The 16,465-nt window shown below is 45.1% G+C and overlaps 2 protein-coding genes across 3 annotated transcripts; one reads left to right on the forward strand and one right to left on the reverse strand.

The window, feature by feature from the left end:
- Window positions 1-4,596: 4,596 nt before the first annotated feature.
- On the reverse strand, window positions 4,597-16,418 carry PHF7 (PHD finger protein 7). Of its 2 annotated transcripts, XM_032649001.1 has the most exons (11): window positions 15,582-16,418; window positions 14,304-14,407; window positions 13,493-13,545; window positions 13,002-13,093; window positions 8,294-8,395; window positions 7,794-7,918; window positions 7,171-7,330; window positions 6,497-6,603; window positions 5,949-6,065; window positions 5,400-5,524; window positions 4,597-5,179 (listed from the first exon to the last, which is right to left on the reverse strand). In XM_032649001.1, the coding sequence occupies exons 2-11, from the start codon at window positions 14,345-14,347 to the stop codon at window positions 5,061-5,063; spliced, it is 1,044 nt and encodes a 347-aa protein (XP_032504892.1). In that variant the 5' UTR covers window positions 14,348-14,407; window positions 15,582-16,418; the 3' UTR covers window positions 4,597-5,060. The 2 variants fall into 2 exon arrangements, with proteins under 2 accessions (XP_032504892.1, XP_032504891.1); XM_032649000.1 differs by lacking the exons at window positions 5,949-6,065; window positions 15,582-16,418 and having other exon boundaries at window positions 5,061-5,179; window positions 14,304-14,571.
- LOC116761557 (translation machinery-associated protein 7-like) lies at window positions 11,012-11,670 on the forward strand. The gene has a single exon (XM_032647420.1). The coding sequence runs from the start codon at window positions 11,059-11,061 to the stop codon at window positions 11,251-11,253; it is 195 nt and encodes a 64-aa protein (XP_032503311.1). The 5' UTR covers window positions 11,012-11,058; the 3' UTR covers window positions 11,254-11,670.
- Window positions 16,419-16,465: the final 47 nt, after the last annotated feature.

Below are 16,465 nucleotides of genomic sequence, written 5' to 3' on the forward strand. Positions count from 1 at the left end.
ATTTTCTGAAAAACATCAACTCTTTGGTTTATGGCCTGCAATTGCCATGTTGCTTTTTGGAAAAAATGTACAAGGCATGAGACCCTTGCAAATAGCCAACGCCTCTGGAATGGGGCTCCCTGGCTTAGTCTGTTAGGGAGCCTTCTCATACCTAGGAGCCCTTGTGATGCTGCAATTCACCTCCAGTCAGCCTGGAAGCACACAGGGAGCTGACGCTGTGTCCCTGGGGTCAGGGCCAATGGAGGTGCTGTTTCTCATAGCAACCTCCTGCCCTGCCAACAGGAAGTTAGAGCCTTTGAACCACCAACCAAAGTCCCTGATGTCAGAGAGAGAGACAGAGAGAGAGAGAGAGAGAGAGAGAGAGAGAGAGAGAGTGTGTGTGTGTGTGTGTGTGTGTGTGTGTGTGTGTGTGTGTGCAGCAGGAGGGTAGGGCAGAAGAGGAACAGAATCATATTACCCATTCCCCTTGGGACTGGCAGTCCCCATTTTTAGGGGTGAGAGGAGGGCAGCTGGGGTTAGGAGGATCACTTTGGGTCTGGGAGACCATGAAGGCAGTCCTATCTGAGGACCTGACCTATGATAGAAGTGTCATTAGTAACATCTATACTAACCTCTAGATATAACAGGAGCACAACTCATGGATAAACTTGAATGGATGTGTTAAGAACAAGTGAATAGCAGTAAGTCCTGTGCAATCCCCAAATAGAAGCAAGTTTTCATAAGCCCTTCGCAACCTTCCACACCTAAAGGGTTATAATCTTCTTCCTCAACATGCTCACAGTGCCCTCTGGTGTTTGACAGTAAAACATCAGGCTTATGAATGCAGGGTTTGAGCACATCCAACAATTCAGCAGACATCAAACTGCCTCTGCATGTGGGGTCCCGAGCCAGACACCATGAGGGGGAGAAAGGTTAATAAGACAGAAAGGTCCCTTCCCATAAGGGGCTTCCAATCTAGAGGGAGAGACAATTATGGGACCAGATGGAGAATGACATAGGCTATAATAGGGGTATAAGCAGAGCTCAGGGAGAGTGCCTAGGGATGAAGAAGTGGCCCTTATGCTGGATCCATCAGGCTGAGGATAGAGGTTATGGCTCTCCAGACTGCAAAGCTCATGCTCAGGGCCCAGTATTTCAGGGTAGCCATGGCAGAGTGCCCATGGAAGGGCTTAGATGTCCATCTCTGCGGGGGCCATCCTAAGTAAAGAGCTAGCAGATGTTTTATGGCAATTAACAGAAGGGTTAAGGATGGATATGCCAAGCAAAGCAAGTGGATATAGGAAACCATGCAGAGAGAAGGCTTTTGCTGCAGTCCTGTGAGGCACAGGGGTCTGAGCTCAACACTGGCAGTGGGATGGAGAGGAAGGCAAACATTTGAAAAATAGTCAGATTGACCAGAAAAAGGGTGGTTGAGCAGAAAAGGAAACACAAGGAGATTCTGAGGTTTCTCGCCCTAGTTCATGGTTCCCACAAAGGTAAGAATTAGAGGAAGCGGAGCAGGTGCTTTGGGGAATTTTTATTTGATGTCTATTCCTACCCTCCCCAAGTGAACTATATGTTCTAGGTCCTAGGTTATAAAATGGTAATTGATTCTAATAGACACATCATTTGTGAAAACAGGTATTTAAAATATACAAGATGAGGGCTTCCCTGGTGACGCCGTGGTTGAGAGTCCGCCTGCCGATGCAGGGGACACAGGTTCGTGCCCCGGTCCGGGAAGATCCCATATGCCGCAGAGAGGCTGGGCCTGTGAGCCATGGCCGCTGAGCCTGCGCGTCCGGAGCGTGTGCTCTGCAATGGGAGAGGCCACAACAGTGAGAGGCCTGCATACCGCAAAAATAAATAAATAAATTAATTAATTAAATAAAATATACAAGATGAGCCTGGGGCATCTTGTAGTGCCAAAAAGTAAATAAGTGCTCAAAACCAAACCAAACCAAACCAAAATGAAACACACAATAATGGCAGTATGTGAAAAGGAATAGGAGTCCCAATGGCCAAAGCTAGAACAATCTGAGCAACAAAATAAAGTAGTATTGGATTATAAACCAAAGTATAATATACATATCCATGAGTCCACACTGATATAAATGGTTGAATAAATAAATACGTGGGAGAGGATAGGTAAATCTCCCATGCTGAAGAATTCCAAATAATACATGTAGATAATCTGTCCTTAAAAAGGGAGGGGGCATAAATCCCCACTCATTAATTGTGGGCTGAACAGAGTGGCTTCTTTCCAAAATTTACAGTACATAAAGGGGGAAAAGGAGTAACTTTTTCTGGAAAAACCTGGCAAACACTAACTTGGCCAGATGACCAAGATCAACATCAACAGTGATAAGTCAAGTTGATCGTATGTAACTTCAATTTGATGCGATGAAAATGGCACTTTACCTGGGTGGTCTTCCTCCCTCAAACCCATAACTCCAGTCTAATCATAAGAAAAACATCAAGGACTTCCCTGGTGGTTCAGTGGTTAAGAATCCGCCTGCCAATGCAGGGGACACGGGTTCGAGCCCTGGTCCGGGAAGATCCCACATGCCACGGAGCAACTAAGCCTGTGTGCCACAACTACTGAGCCTGTGCTCTAGAGCCCGTGAGGCACAACCACTGAAGTCCACGCGCCTAGAGCCTGTGCTCGGCAACAAGAGAAGCCACTGCAATGAGAAGCCCGTGCACCTCAACAAAGAGTAGCCCCTGCTCTCCGCAACTAGAGAAAGCCAGCCTGCAGCAACAAAGACCCAATGCAGCCAAAAATAAATTTTAAAAAGAAAAGAAAAGAAAAACATCAGACAAATCCCAATTGAGGGGCACTCTACAAAACACCTGACCAGGGCTTCCCTGGTGGCGCAGTGGTTAAGAATCTGCCTGCCAATACAGGGGACACGGGTTTGAGCCCTGGTCTGGGAAGATCCCACATGCCACGGAGCAACTAAGCCCGTGCACCACAACTACGGAGCCTGTGCACTACAGCCCGCGAGCCACAACTACTGAGCCCACGTGCCACAACTACTGAAGCCCATATGCCTAGAGCCTGTGCTCCGCAACAAGAGAAACCACCGCAATGAGAAGCCCGTGCACTGCAATGAAGAGTAGCCCCCACTCGCCGCAATTAGAGAAAGCCTGCGTGCAGCAATGAAGACCCAACGCAGCCAAAAATAAAGTAAATGAATTTATTTTTTAAAAAAGGGAATAAACAATGAACAGGAGGACTTCCCTGGTGGCACAGTGGTTAAGAATCAGCCTCCCGATGCGGGGGACACGGATTTGAGCCCTGGTCCGGGAAGATCCCACATGCCGCGGAGCAACTAAGCCCGTGTGCCGCAACTACTGAGCCTCCGCTCTAGAGCCCGTGAGCCACAACTACTGAGCCTGAGTGCCACAACTACTGAAGCCCGCGCACCCTAGAGCCCATGCTCTGCAACAAGAGAAGCCACCGCAATGAGGAGCCCATGCACTGCAATGAAGAGTAGCCCCTACTCGCCGCAACTAGAGAAAGCCCACGTGCAGCAATGAAGACCCAACACAGCAAAAATAAATAAATTTAAAAAAAAATGTACAGGTGAGGAAAAATAGTCATAGTGTACCACTTGACTCAGCACTGAAGGTTAATTTAACAAAAATTGTGATGCAATTATAAAAGATGGAAGGAATGAACATGGGAAGGTTTTAAAGGTGCTAGATCTTTATGTAATATGATAGTACGTCAAAAATGTCTAAGATTAATATATCAAGAAATGGCTAAAAAATGTGGAGAGTAGTTGCCTTTAGGGAATAGGACTGGGGGTAGTGAAGGATGAGTCAAGAGAGTATTTTTCATTATAATCCCTTTAGTATTTCTTGATTTCTTTTTAAAGTATTATTTTGACCCCCACCGCCTCCTTGTGATTCCAAATAAATCTGGTCAAATCCAAATCACTGTGCACATTCAGATGTAAGTCTCCGGGGGTCAGCAACATTTAAACCAAGTTCGCAGCGAGACCCTGCGAACTCGGCACCTGGCAATGGTCCTGAGTTTCCCCCACTAATCCAAATCCCACAAAATCATTAAAAACAAATAAATGTTCTATTCAATTTATCCCAAGACCTTCTGCCAGGTTTCTGTCCTAGCTGTCTTGCCTAATGTCCTGGCATGGCCCCCTTACCTGAGCTAGAAATGCCCGAGCCACCAGACAGGAGGGTTTGAGTGGAGATGTGTTAGGGTTAGGAAGGTATGCTAAAGACCAGGCTGCCTGGAGTGAGTGGAGCCCCTTCTGTCTCACGTGAGCACGGCAGTCCCTGGCCTTTGAGTCCGGGGCGCCAAGCCTTGCAATAGTGGCCTATTCTCAGTCCAGTGTGTTCTCCTTTGCTGGCTCACTTTCCTGATGAGATCCTGTGTGTTTATTTGCACAACGATGAAATTTCTGTCCCCGCAAAGTCGATTTATCTGCAAAATACTTCCCTCCAAAGCAACATGTCTAAGTTGAAAGTTCTACACTTAATTCACTGAGTTTTATAGAGTAGAAAGGTGCATTTTCCTATTCCTTCACTCTACCCTCCAGATTCCTTAGTATGCTAGATAAATTCCAGAGTGAATGCATAAGGAGACACCAATGGAGAGAAAACTTTTATTTGTATAATAACAAACGTGGGTGAAGTCAGAAGAGGTATATGAGAACAAGATCAAGGTGGAATAATCTTGGTGGAAAAAGAAGAGTAGAAAAGGCCCTCTGGGAATCAGGCAGAAAGAGCAGAGGTGCTCTCAAAGCCACAAATGCATCCTGTGGTTGGCATCAGGACTCTGCTCTGAACTCAAGTTCCCCTGGGACTTCTCTTTCTTTGGTTCAGAGTCTCACTGCTAGCCCCCTTTCCTTGACTCACAGTGCCAAAGTGCTCCCTCCCCCAAACCTGATGGAGGAACACAGCTTTGTACTCAAATGTGCTTGGCAGCGACTAATCAGAAACTGTTACTTGGACTTTTTGCAGCTCTTAGTGATTTTGACACCCTTGGATCGCCAGGAGTGGCCCCTCGTCCTGCAACCAGAGGACTCTGGTTTTTCTAATGAGGAAGAGCCTGGTCAGTCAGTCGAAGAAGGGCCCGGATTCTCTTCCAGGCTGGTGTCTCTGCAAAAATGCCCCCTGGAGTGGAAAGTGCTGTTGCAACAGGGGATGTCACCTGAGTTTTCAGGTGTGTAGTCTGTGGTGAAAGAAAGGTGGGAGAGGCAAACTCGACCCTCTGTCTCTCTCCCAGGCACAGGTCCTTATGCCCCTCCCTAGCCGATTTCCTCCCCAAACTAAAGTACCAACTAAAAGTTCCCATCTGATAGCACACCCTCCTCCTTTCCCAGGCACCATAAGTCCCCCGGACCCCTGACCCCCACCCCAGTTCTGAGACCAGACCACCCCTCCAGTCCCACCTGTGGCTTCAGCAGCAGGCGCACACTCCTCGCACTCCCATTTCTTACAGCTGGATCTGAGAGAGGAGCAGTCCCTATGGGTTCCGTGGGACCCACATGTAGCACACAGAATGAGGCTCCACCTCCTATAGGAAGAGCCAAGGGAGGGTTGTGGGACAAATTTAACACTCACTACCACTCTTGGAATGTTCACTGCAGGCCAGGCCTTTGATGAGGGCTCCCTAGGTATCTTTACTACACATTTTACCCGTGACGGAGATGTGGCTGAGTGCTGATCCCAAGACCTGCCGTCAGGCACAGCCACTCGCAAGGTAGATCGTGGAAGGAACTGGCCCTGAGTGTCTCTCCATGGGGCACAAGGAGAGTAGACCCTGCAGAGAGACCTGTTCACTTGTACATGAGTGAGTCCTGAGCTGATTAAGGATGGGACTCAGCAGCTATGTTCATCCTGAGGTCTGCAGACAAAAGTAAATTTCTTGCGCTTGATAACTGTGCAAGATCTAAGATGGCCCTGATGAGAGATCTTTCTGGCTATGAGGCTTTTCCTACCCTTCATCCTCAAAGCTGTCTCTGCCTTGTTCATACACACAGATGGGGGCATCACAATGCTGATAGCGCTCATACAACTCCGAGAAAGCCCCTGGCTCAAGTTCCCAGGCAGCGTCTCTGCAGTGGGAGAAGAAACAGTGAGTAAAGGACATATAATCGGGTGGTAAAACCTTTGTTCAACAGAACAAAGAAGTTCAACAGATTGCCTGAATACTTTCAGCAAGGCGGGGCTAGTGGCCTGGCAGTGGGAGAGGGGTGAAGCAGATAAGTGGAACACAGGTGTTCCTTAGTTCCACACTGGAATTCAAGAACCCAAGGAATTCTGACCCCCAAAACACCTTTTTCAGAAACATGCCCACCACCCCTGCTTCACCCTCCCCCCATGTCTTTTTATAATTGAAAAGCTCTCCCTCCACCCTTCCCTCTTCACTGTACATCAGTGCTTCTGCTGCTTCCTCATTCTCTGAACTATCTTCACACTCACCTTCTCTCTAGAAACCTAGGTAACCCACTTCCGGGCTCAATTCCTGCTATAAAGTTTCTACTACCTGTCTGGAATATGAATTCCCATTCTTAGCATTTCTTGAGGAAATTCTTCTCGATTGTTGCAATGTGGACATTTGAAGAAATGCTTTGCTGACGTGTGGGCATATTTCTGTAAGATAAACATGGAAGATAGTGTTTGTAAAAACACTGTCTTTGCACACACTCTTCCCACCCCGCACCCTCGTCTCACAAAGAGGATGTTGCTAGGAGAGCTTGACTAAGGGTTACAGGACAAGGAGTATGGATGGGCTGAGGAGAGGGCTGCAAATCCAGGCGTCAGACCAGGGACCAAAAGCTCAAGAGAGTGCCCAGGAGTGCCTCAGCTGTCATCTCCAGTCATGGGGCCTGGCAGTGCTCGACCCAGTAGGGGTCAGGTACCAAGAATACACATTTCCCTTTCCTTCAATCCCAGGAAGCATGGCTGATTTTGAGGCTACTTGACTCATTCTAGGATAAACTCATTCGCTCCAGCCATCCTGAGGATTTTGTTCAGTCTAAATCTTATGATAAAGTCCTACAGGTCAAGGATACCCAGAGACCAGGCTAACTTTCCTCTGGAATCAGTCCTGTATACAGGCCTGCAGCACAGAGCACAAAAGCTGAGATTGCCTGCGCATTCCCAGGGTGCTCAGAACTGGGCCATTGTGGAGGGTCCCCAGTCCAGGGAAAGCCCCACCTGTATGCACTTGCGGTGGTAGATAGTTTGGCTACAGCACGGACTCTGGATGTTTTCAACACTTGCTTGGGCTAAGTCTTCGCAGCACAAGACACAGCTTTCCTCCCTCACATTCTCCCATCGGATGTCCTGTGTTGGGCGATGTTTCCCACAAAATGATCTGTGGTAGAGTAAATAGACTTGGTTCCTGGTTTGTCACTGATGCAGTTTTCCAGCTGCCCGGCCTAGGAAGGGCAATCAACCACCCAGGCCAGTGTCCACTGAACCTCCACGCTAATGGGGGAGGAGGAGGAGCAGGGCGAAGAACAGCCACATTCCTTCTCATAGCTGCTTTCCCACCGAGCAAAGCTCCCGGGACTGTCTCCACAGCCTCCTGCTCCTGAAAGCCCCACTTAGTTCTGAGCAGCTAAGAACCCCAGCTGTTTGTAATTTAAGGAGGGGATGGGAAGCAAGAAGCAACCCCTGTGAAATCACCAAGTCAAGATACTGTTTCTCATTATTGAATGGAGGGACAGATTCTCTGGTGAATCAAAACAGGCCCGTGAGAACTGGACTCTGATTTCATTAGATGCTAAATAACAAATTGCAAAAGGGCAGCCCAACTTTCCTCCTTCATCACTCACTTGTACTCTCCAAAAAATTGTGAAAGGCAACCCCTTTCCTGGGCACAAGGAAAATGGAAGCTCCTGAGGCACTGATCCTTCTGGCAGTTGATGGTAGCTCCCTTTTTCTTGCACACAAAGCAGATCTGCAAATGAGATCCCAGGCAGTGCTCAGGGCCCCAAAACAGACAGACATTCTGTGTCACATCATTCTACGGAATGGAAATTTTTTGAAGCAACAGCCATTCTTCTTCCTCAGTGGACCTAGAAGCTCTAGGGTATGCCGAAGCTGAGCTCCAAGCAGCACTGAATTCTTATTGGCTTTCTCAGGACGTTGCTCCCTCTCCTCACTTAGGATACTATACCCTAGAGAAGCATGGAACTTAAGAGAAGGACCAGTGGGAAATTCAAGAGTCCTCTGACTTTTAAACTAGCAACTAGGGAAAAGAATAGAAACAGGGATGATGAGAGGAGTATGAGAAGAGGCCTACCCCAAGGCTCCCATTTCAGGGGATTCTAACCTTCCTAGAGGCCCGGCATGCCTCCTTTTTGATGTCCTCAGGCAGGAATCCATAGAAACCTCTATTGGACTGGCCCCTCTGAGGCAGCTTGCTAGATAGGATCTAGAAGGTCAGCAGAACCAGGCTGTCAACACTGATGATCAGTGAAACAGTGCAGTGGGTGATGACAGGGTAAGAGAGCTGAGAAACAGAGCTTGGTGGAATATATATGCATTTACAGGGTAATTTATTTACTTAACAAGCCCTTACATAGCGTAAGTGTTGGGTGCTCTAAGTGCTTTTCAAGTATTAACTCATTTAATCCTTGTAACAACCTTAAGAGGTAGGTACTATCATCATCCCCATTTTATAGGAGAAAAAACGTGACAGGATCAAGAGCCCAGAACCTGGGCTCTTACCCACCTTTGTGCTACTCGGCCTTTCATTCACTGAGCACTGCTTTTGTGTGCTGAGCACTTTGGAGAAACATTCCCTGTGTAGTGACTCATTGTCTGCTCACCACAACCCTGTGATACAGATGCCATTGTGATCCTCATCTTAGAGGCCACTGAGGTGTAGCGCAGCAAGTGACCCGGCTGGGGTCACCCAGAAAGGAGGCAGCAGAGTCGCCTTCACATGTGAGCCCACAGAACCCACACTCTCACTCTCCCGCTGTACTGCCCCTCAGTACAGAGTAAATACTCTTCTCAGAGTGTATTCTCCACAGAAAGGGAAACAGGGCTTTCAAATCTCCTGACTGTAGTCATTCTGCCTTATAGGGGAAGGGGAGGAATTGAACTTTTCTTTAAAAACATACTTTAAAGGACCTTTTGTTTCTGAAAAGCCCCCAAAGCAGAGTCTAGAATGGGAAATCAAGGGAAAAGAAGCTAAACTGTTAGGTACCCATGAACAATGAACGTGTACATACTTTGGAAGAATGTCATACCTGAGCCCCACCCCAAGAAGCTTCCAAAAATATTAAGGAGGGTGCTGGACCTACTGCAGCAGTTACATGTAATATGTAATGGGGGCTGAGGTTATCTTATTTTAACATTATAGAAAAAGTGAGCCTACAAGGTTGGATGACTTGAGGATGCTTGAATTATATCCCAATTAGGCCTAAAACATATCTATGTTAACAGTCTCTCAAGGCTTTAGGACTATATGAGTCCTTTTAAGTGTTATTAATATTTTCTACAATGAACATGTATAATTTCTACAAACAGAAAAATCAGTAGTGAAAGATTAAAAATAATCTAAATGTCCTTTAACAGGAGTTTAATACTTTTTGGTACACCTGTACCATGGAATACCAATTAGCTATTAAAAAAGTGTTCTATATGGAAACAGCTCCATAAATATATGAGGTAAAAAAAAGTAAAATACAAAACACTGTGTATAGTATGTTTATTTTATGTTGAAAATGTATATGCTTATAAATGCATTGAAATTAAACAAGACCTGACACCAAAACAAGACAGAACTTACAGGAGTGTAAAAGCACACACCAATTTTTCTCATGAACATAGATACAAAAATGAAACAAAATATTGAATCCAGCACCATATAAAAAGGATTATACATCATGACCAGGCAGAATTTGTACCAGAAATGCAAGATTAGTTTAACATTAAAGTATTCAATCAATGTAACAAATCACATTCACAAAATAAAGAAGAAAAATCATGATCATCTCAACAGATGCAGAAAAAGCATCTGACAAATTCAGCACACATTCATAATACCCTCAGCAAACCAGAAATAAAAGGGAACTTCTCCAATCTGATAAAAAGCATCTAAGAAAAACCTACAGCTGACATCATATTTAGTGGTGAAAAATTGGATGCTGTCCTCTAATGTTAGGAACAAGACACAATATTCACTCATACAACTTCTTTTCAACACTAGATTGAAGTTCCCAGCTATTACAATAAGGCAAGAAGAAGAATTAAAAGACATAAAGATTGGAAAGAAAGAACTGCCTTTATTCACACGTGATTGTGTACACAGGAAATCCTAAGGCATTTTCAAAAAAATTAAAAAATAAAAACTACTGAACTAATAAGTGAATTTAACAAGATTGCAGATACAAAATCAATGTACAAAAATAAACTGCATTTCTGTACACCAGCAACAAACTTGAAATGAAATTTTAAAATACCATTTATAATAGCATAGAAATCACAAAATATTTAGGAATACATTTAACAAAATTTGTGCAAGACTTCTTCACTAAAAAAAAAAATTGCTGAGATAAATTTTAAAAGACACAAATTAATGGGGAAATATATCATGTCCATGGACTGGAAGATTCAATATTGTTTGTCAATTCTTCCCAAATTGATCCATAAATTCAATGCAATCCCTATCACTATCCCAACAGGCTTTTTTTTAAACGAAAAATTGACAAACTAAATATAAAATGTATATGGAAAAGGAAAGCACCCGATAGCCAAAGCAATCTTGGAAAAGACTGCAGAACAAGACTTAATTTCAAGATGCTGTAAAGCCACAATAATCAAAACAGTGTGGTATTGGTAAGGATCAACACACAGATCTATGACATAAAATAAATCATCCAGATCCACAGATACATGGTCAACTGATTTTGACAAAGGCACTGAGGTAATTCAATGGGTAGGCAAAGATTTCTTGGGACACACAAACAAGCACTAACCATAAAAGGAAAAACAGATAAACTGGACTTCATCAAAATTAAAAACTTTTGTTCTTCGAAAGACATCATTAAGAAAATAAAAAGGCAGGGGAAAGGGGCAGCAGGCACCATGTTGGGCCATGAAGGTGGCAAGAAGAAGTCTTTGAAGCAGCCCAAGAAGCAAGCCAAGGAGATGGGCAAGGAAGATAAGGCACTCAAGCAGAAAAAGCAGGAGGAGCAGAAGAAGCTCGAGGAGCTAAAAGGGAAGGCTGCGGGGAAAGGCCCCCTGGCCACAGGTGGAATTAAGAAATCTGGCAAAAAGTAAGCTGTTCCTGGAATTCCTTGGTGGTCCAGTGGTTAAGACTTGGCGCTTTCACTGCCATGGGCCTGGGTTCGATGCCTGGCCAGGGAACTAAGATCCCACAAGCTGCACAGCGTGGCCAAAAAATAAGTAAAATAAAATTTTTAAAAAGTAAGCTGTTCCTTGTGCCTGAGGCAATGATGATTCCATTCCTGTTTAAACATCTGGATTCCCTGCCATAACATCTGTCACCACCTATAGCCATAGCTTGGAACCTTTTGTACATTTAAGAATAAATTTTTGTAAAAAAAAAGAAAATCATACAGTGGCTCATCTTGTCTATAGTTTTTCTCAGCCATTTTCTACCTTAGCTATGAGATCCGCATAAACCCAGCACAGAATCCTGCCAAAGTGTGTTCCTAAGTCCTTGTTCTATCCTGAATTCTGCATCACCTGGAATGAAACCAACTCATTTGAAAAATAAAATTAAAAGGCAAATCACAGACTGGGAGAAAATAGTAAAAACACACATCTTTGAAAAAGGATTTGTAGCCAGAATATACCTGTGCCCCTGGCAATGGAAGTGCGGAGTCTTGACCGCTGGACTGCCAGGGAAATCCCAAAACAACTCAACTTCTAAAATGGACAAATTATTTGTACCTACACTTCACAAACGGAAACATGTGAATGGCCAATAAGCACACAAAAAGAAGCTCAACATTTTAGGTCATCAGAAAAATGCAAATTAGAACAGCAATGAGATACCAAAACACACTTGGTAGAATGGCTAAAATTAAAAAGACTAACAACAACAAGTTGGGACACGAATATTGTGCAAACAGAAATCTCATAAATTGCTAGTGGGATTGTAAACTGGTACAACCACTTTGGAAAGTGATCTGTCAACTTCACACAAAGTTAAACATAGTTAGTAATTTCACTCCTAGACATTTGCCCAAGAGAAGTGAAAACATGTTTTCACGCAAAAAATTGTACGTGAATATGCATAGCAGCTTTATTCATAATAGCCCCCAAATGAAAACAATTCAAATGTCCGTCAGCAGGTGGATAAATAAGCAAATTATAATATATTCATACAACAGAATATAACTACACAATAAAAAGGCACAAGCTACCGACGCATGCAACATGGATCAGTCTTCAAAACACTGTGTTGAGTGAAAGAAGCCAGACACAAAAGAGTACAAATTGTATGGTTTCATTTATATGAAGTATAAGAATAGGCAAAAGTAACCTACGGATCAGAACAGTGATCACCTCTGAGGGAACTGACTGGAAGAGGGTAGGAGGGAATTTCTGGCCTGATGGAAATAATTATTTTGATGGCGGTAGTGTTTACATGGGGACATACTTTATATCCCCATGATATATGAGTTTATCAAAACTCATCAAACTGTATTCTTAAATGGGTACATTCTATAGCATACAAACTATACTTAATTTTAAAAGAATATCAGGAAAAAATAGCTGGAAGAACTGTTGGTAGAATTTGCTGCTGGGGAGAGGGAGAAGGACTGGGAATACTACTAGGGGAAGAGACTTTCTATCGTACATACTTTATACTGTTAGGATTTTACACCAGGTACACACATTACTTTTCAAAAATTAGATTTTAAAAGAAAAAAGCCATTAAGAAAAACAAGCAAACAGGGCAAAGGATCTGAGGCTGGATGCAAAAACAGAGCACATAGGACAGCACTTTGTACAGCAAAGCCATAGGACATTCAAAGCAAAGGGGGCCTTATACTCACAAGACAGAAATAATGCACACTGAGATTGTCTTTCTGAAGAAATTCCCCTAATTTTTCGGGATCCCCAGGTTCTTGAAAGCATAGCCGGCAAACTGGAAGAAAGGACGTTAGGAATTCATTTTGGGAGCATAACGATCTAAGTACAAGGAGGAGTACAGTACTGGGAAGAGGGTCATTTTGACAAGGAGGAGGTTGGGATGAAGTGTTATTTGATATCAGTTAGGTTTTCATATAATTTTAGCCACATCTGACGGAGTTGGCTGCAACTGCTCACTGAGATAAAAGATATACTTTTATCTCAAGTGGCTTTAATTAACTTGTTCCTTGAACTTTGGACATGACATTTAAAAATTACAGTCTCTGAGTTCTTCAGGATCTTAGAGATTCTGGGAAGGAACTGACAGTGAGAAGAGCAAGTTTGCTGCCCTACACAAGTGGCCTTTGCTGAGGTCGGGAGGCAGCAGCCAAACAGAACCTCCAGTCTTTCTTACCAGGCCCTGAAGAAGGCTTCCTCTGGGTTACTCTCCTTGTCCTGGCAGATTTTCTATACAAGAGATGGAAAAAGTACAAGGTAGTCTTTGAGGATCCTGTTGGCATCTCTTGTAACATTTCCCTCAAAATGCTATCCATGGGTCTGATGAAGGACCAAAATAGCTAAAGACTAAGACATCAGTTTTCTTCTTCCCTTTCATATTTTTTGAAAGCACAAAACATGCCCATGGAATTATGTGAATTAAGTGAGATCATAGCCATCTTTCTGTTCTAGTGCCTCTATTGCCTGTGTTGACTGAATGAATGCAAGAACAAACCCCCTTTTATTCTTTTACTGTTTCTCCTGTCACCTACCCTGAATCTCAGGTGGTACCATGTTCACAAGGCATAACAAAATGATACTAAAATTGATTAAGAATTTCCTATTGCTAGGCAATATTCTTGGCTCTTTATATGTATTAGCTCAGTGAATCTACAGAATGTTCTAAAAAGTGGCTGCTATTATTATGCATTTTCCAGATGAGGAAACTGAGGCCTAAAGAAATGAAATAACCTGTCCCAGGTCACCTAGACAGCAAGTGTTAGAGCCACGATATGACTCTAGGCAGAAGGGCTCCACAGCCAGGACTTTGCCAGTAGGGACATCCCTGGGAGGATAGGTTACTGGGCAGCTTCCCAGGGACCACTGGTATACGCTTCAACACTAACCAACCTTAGCCTCCAAGACCAAGCAAAGGGGACAAAAAATGAAGCATATACTACAGGCCATTGGACAATTTCTCCCAAACTCTCTTAAGTTGCCTACTCTACCTCAATCTTTGATGTTCCTTCTTCTTTCCTTTTATAGTCTTCATTTGCTGCTGCCTATCTTGAATTCTTCTATACTATAATGAGAACAGTACCGGCTCTTCCAGCTATAAATATAAACAAGTCAGCAATTAATTCTACATTTCGTTATCAAGTTCCACAGGGTCAAAGCAACAGTGCGCTTCACCTCCCCATCCATGTGACAGAATAAAAGCGACACGCCCAGTATCAATGCCAGTAATAGCCAATAATTATTAAATCATGCCCAGAACTGTTCTGGGCATTTTACATTTAACTCGAAAAACCCCCTGGCAATAGGTACCATTTTATCCCTATTTTCAAGATGACACTGAGGCACAGAGAGGTCACACAGAGGCACTTGCTCAAGATCACAGTTACTGATACACCACAGCAGTATGAGAACTTGGAACTATTGCTTGAACTGGCTAACTGGTTCTTTGTTCTCTTTGTGCCTACTAAATGTATGAGGTAGCACTCAGGAAAAATGCTTCCTTCTGCCCCAAGTTTAAGTTCCTTAATTCCACCCAGGAAAAGCTAGATTAGGTAGCTCTTTCCTAGGAAAAGGAGCCTGTGAGATTCTGGCTGCCTAAAGCGAGAACGCCCTCTAGTGAGAGCCAAGATATAACCCTGACAAATCACCCCTTGGCTCCTATTGCTTCTTTTCACCAGGCTCAGATGATCACTGAGGTCTGGCCTATTCTCAGCCTTCCTCTAGATGTGAACCAAGGTTAAAAGGCCCAGAAGTGGAAAAGACACCCTGCCACTCCTCCCCCGACCAATGTCAGCTGGCTATAAATTCAGTTTTCATTGGTTAAGGGGGAAATCCCTGAATGGGAAGGGGGACAAAAGAAATAAAAAGCACTCCTCTGAAGGAAGGACTGTGTCAAGTCAGGGGAGAGGAGAAGGATAGCATTTCTTAGAATTGAGTGAATTAAGTCAGTCCAGGGACACACACTCCAGTACCCATGTCCTCAGACCACAGCTGGAGATCATGAACATCTTTAGGGACTGTCAACTACTCTGCATGAACGTAACTACTCTGGCAACTAGCTGTTCTGCAAACTAAGGCTCCATCTCCTCTTCTAACCCATGAGTTGCACTTGCATTGGTAATGACATTTGATGACTTTTTACTCAACAAAAGCACTTGGACAAGCTGGAAGAGGAGAGAGAAGGGCGTGCACTAGGGGATCCACTTTAGGTGGCTACTGAACAGTTCCGAGTCATTGGGGAAATCCAGATCTAGCAATAGAAATAAAACCTTGAAACGTCAGTTCTTTGAATCGCTGGAGCAAGACGTTCCTTGAGCGGGATCCTGCGCACAGTGGTAGTTACAGGAAGACGCAAGGATCTTCAAAGCATGCGAGGAGGACGTTGCAAATGCTGGCTTCCACAAGCTGCTCAGTCTGAGATTTCCTAACCGAGCGGATGCTCCCTTGAAACGATTACCGAGTTGTTTCACTGGGTAAGTGCTGGGTAAAACTTGTTGAGAAAGTTAAAAATAAATAAGCGTGTTCGGCCCCGCCACCGCAAGAATAAACAATGATTTATTTGGAAAATACGAGTCGGCGTGGCCACAACCATCCCCCGGAGGTAACAGCCGAAGAAGGGGCTCAAGGAGCATCCCGCGGATGCCAGACCAGGCTCATGTCGCGCCTGCCGGGCTGCTGGTGCGAGGCCGGGCCGGAGGTCGCCTCAGCCGCTCACTCCTCACGGTGGCGCACGGGCGGCCGCTCCCGGCCGGGGCCGCCCGCCCAGCTATCGCCCAGGGCGCCGCTGTCCCGGAGCTTTATCCGTTGCCGCAAGCCGTGGTAGCTACCTCACGGGCCGCCGCCCCGCGCGGGACTGCACCGGCGAAGGGAGTGACAACGCAAACGGGGACTGGGTCACGCGGACTGCGACCCACAGAGACTGCAGCCCCGGGGAGCACAGCGACGCTGACGGTTGCGTAGAACGGTAGCGCGCTAACGGCCGCGCGCCTGCCCCGCCCCTTCTCGCGCCACCCGCGGTCTAGCTCCGCCCCGTCCTCTCGCCCTGCACTCCCGCGCGAGTTCGCCGGCTTCTGGAGTCGAAACTGCAGAAGACGAGGCCAGAGGCGGGGCGGGGATCGTCGCGCAGAGGTGACGTAGTGCCGCCGGCGCGGGC

Source organism: Phocoena sinus, chromosome 11 (genome assembly GCF_008692025.1).
Source record: "Phocoena sinus isolate mPhoSin1 chromosome 11, mPhoSin1.pri, whole genome shotgun sequence".
Taxonomy (NCBI): Eukaryota; Metazoa; Chordata; class Mammalia; order Artiodactyla; family Phocoenidae; genus Phocoena; species Phocoena sinus.

What these genes read in the sequence shown, in the direction of transcription:
- LOC116761557 (XM_032647420.1), top strand. Translation starts at nt 11,059, where the DNA reads ATGTTGGGCCATGAAGGTGGCAAGAAGAAGTCTTTGAAGCAGCCCAAG.
- PHF7 (XM_032649001.1), bottom strand. Translation starts at nt 14,347, where the DNA reads ATGAAGACTATAAAAGGAAAGAAGAAGGAACATCAAAGATTGAG. An exon ending in AAGGAACATCAAAGATTGAG is followed by an intron (nt 13,546 to 14,303) that starts GTAGAGTAGGCA and finishes TCTCTTGTATAG; the next exon opens with AAAATCTGCCAGGACAAGGA. An exon ending in GGAATTCATATTCCAGACAG is followed by an intron (nt 6,066 to 6,496) that starts GTAGTAGAAACT and finishes CTCCCACTGCAG; the next exon opens with AGACGCTGCCTGGGAACTTG.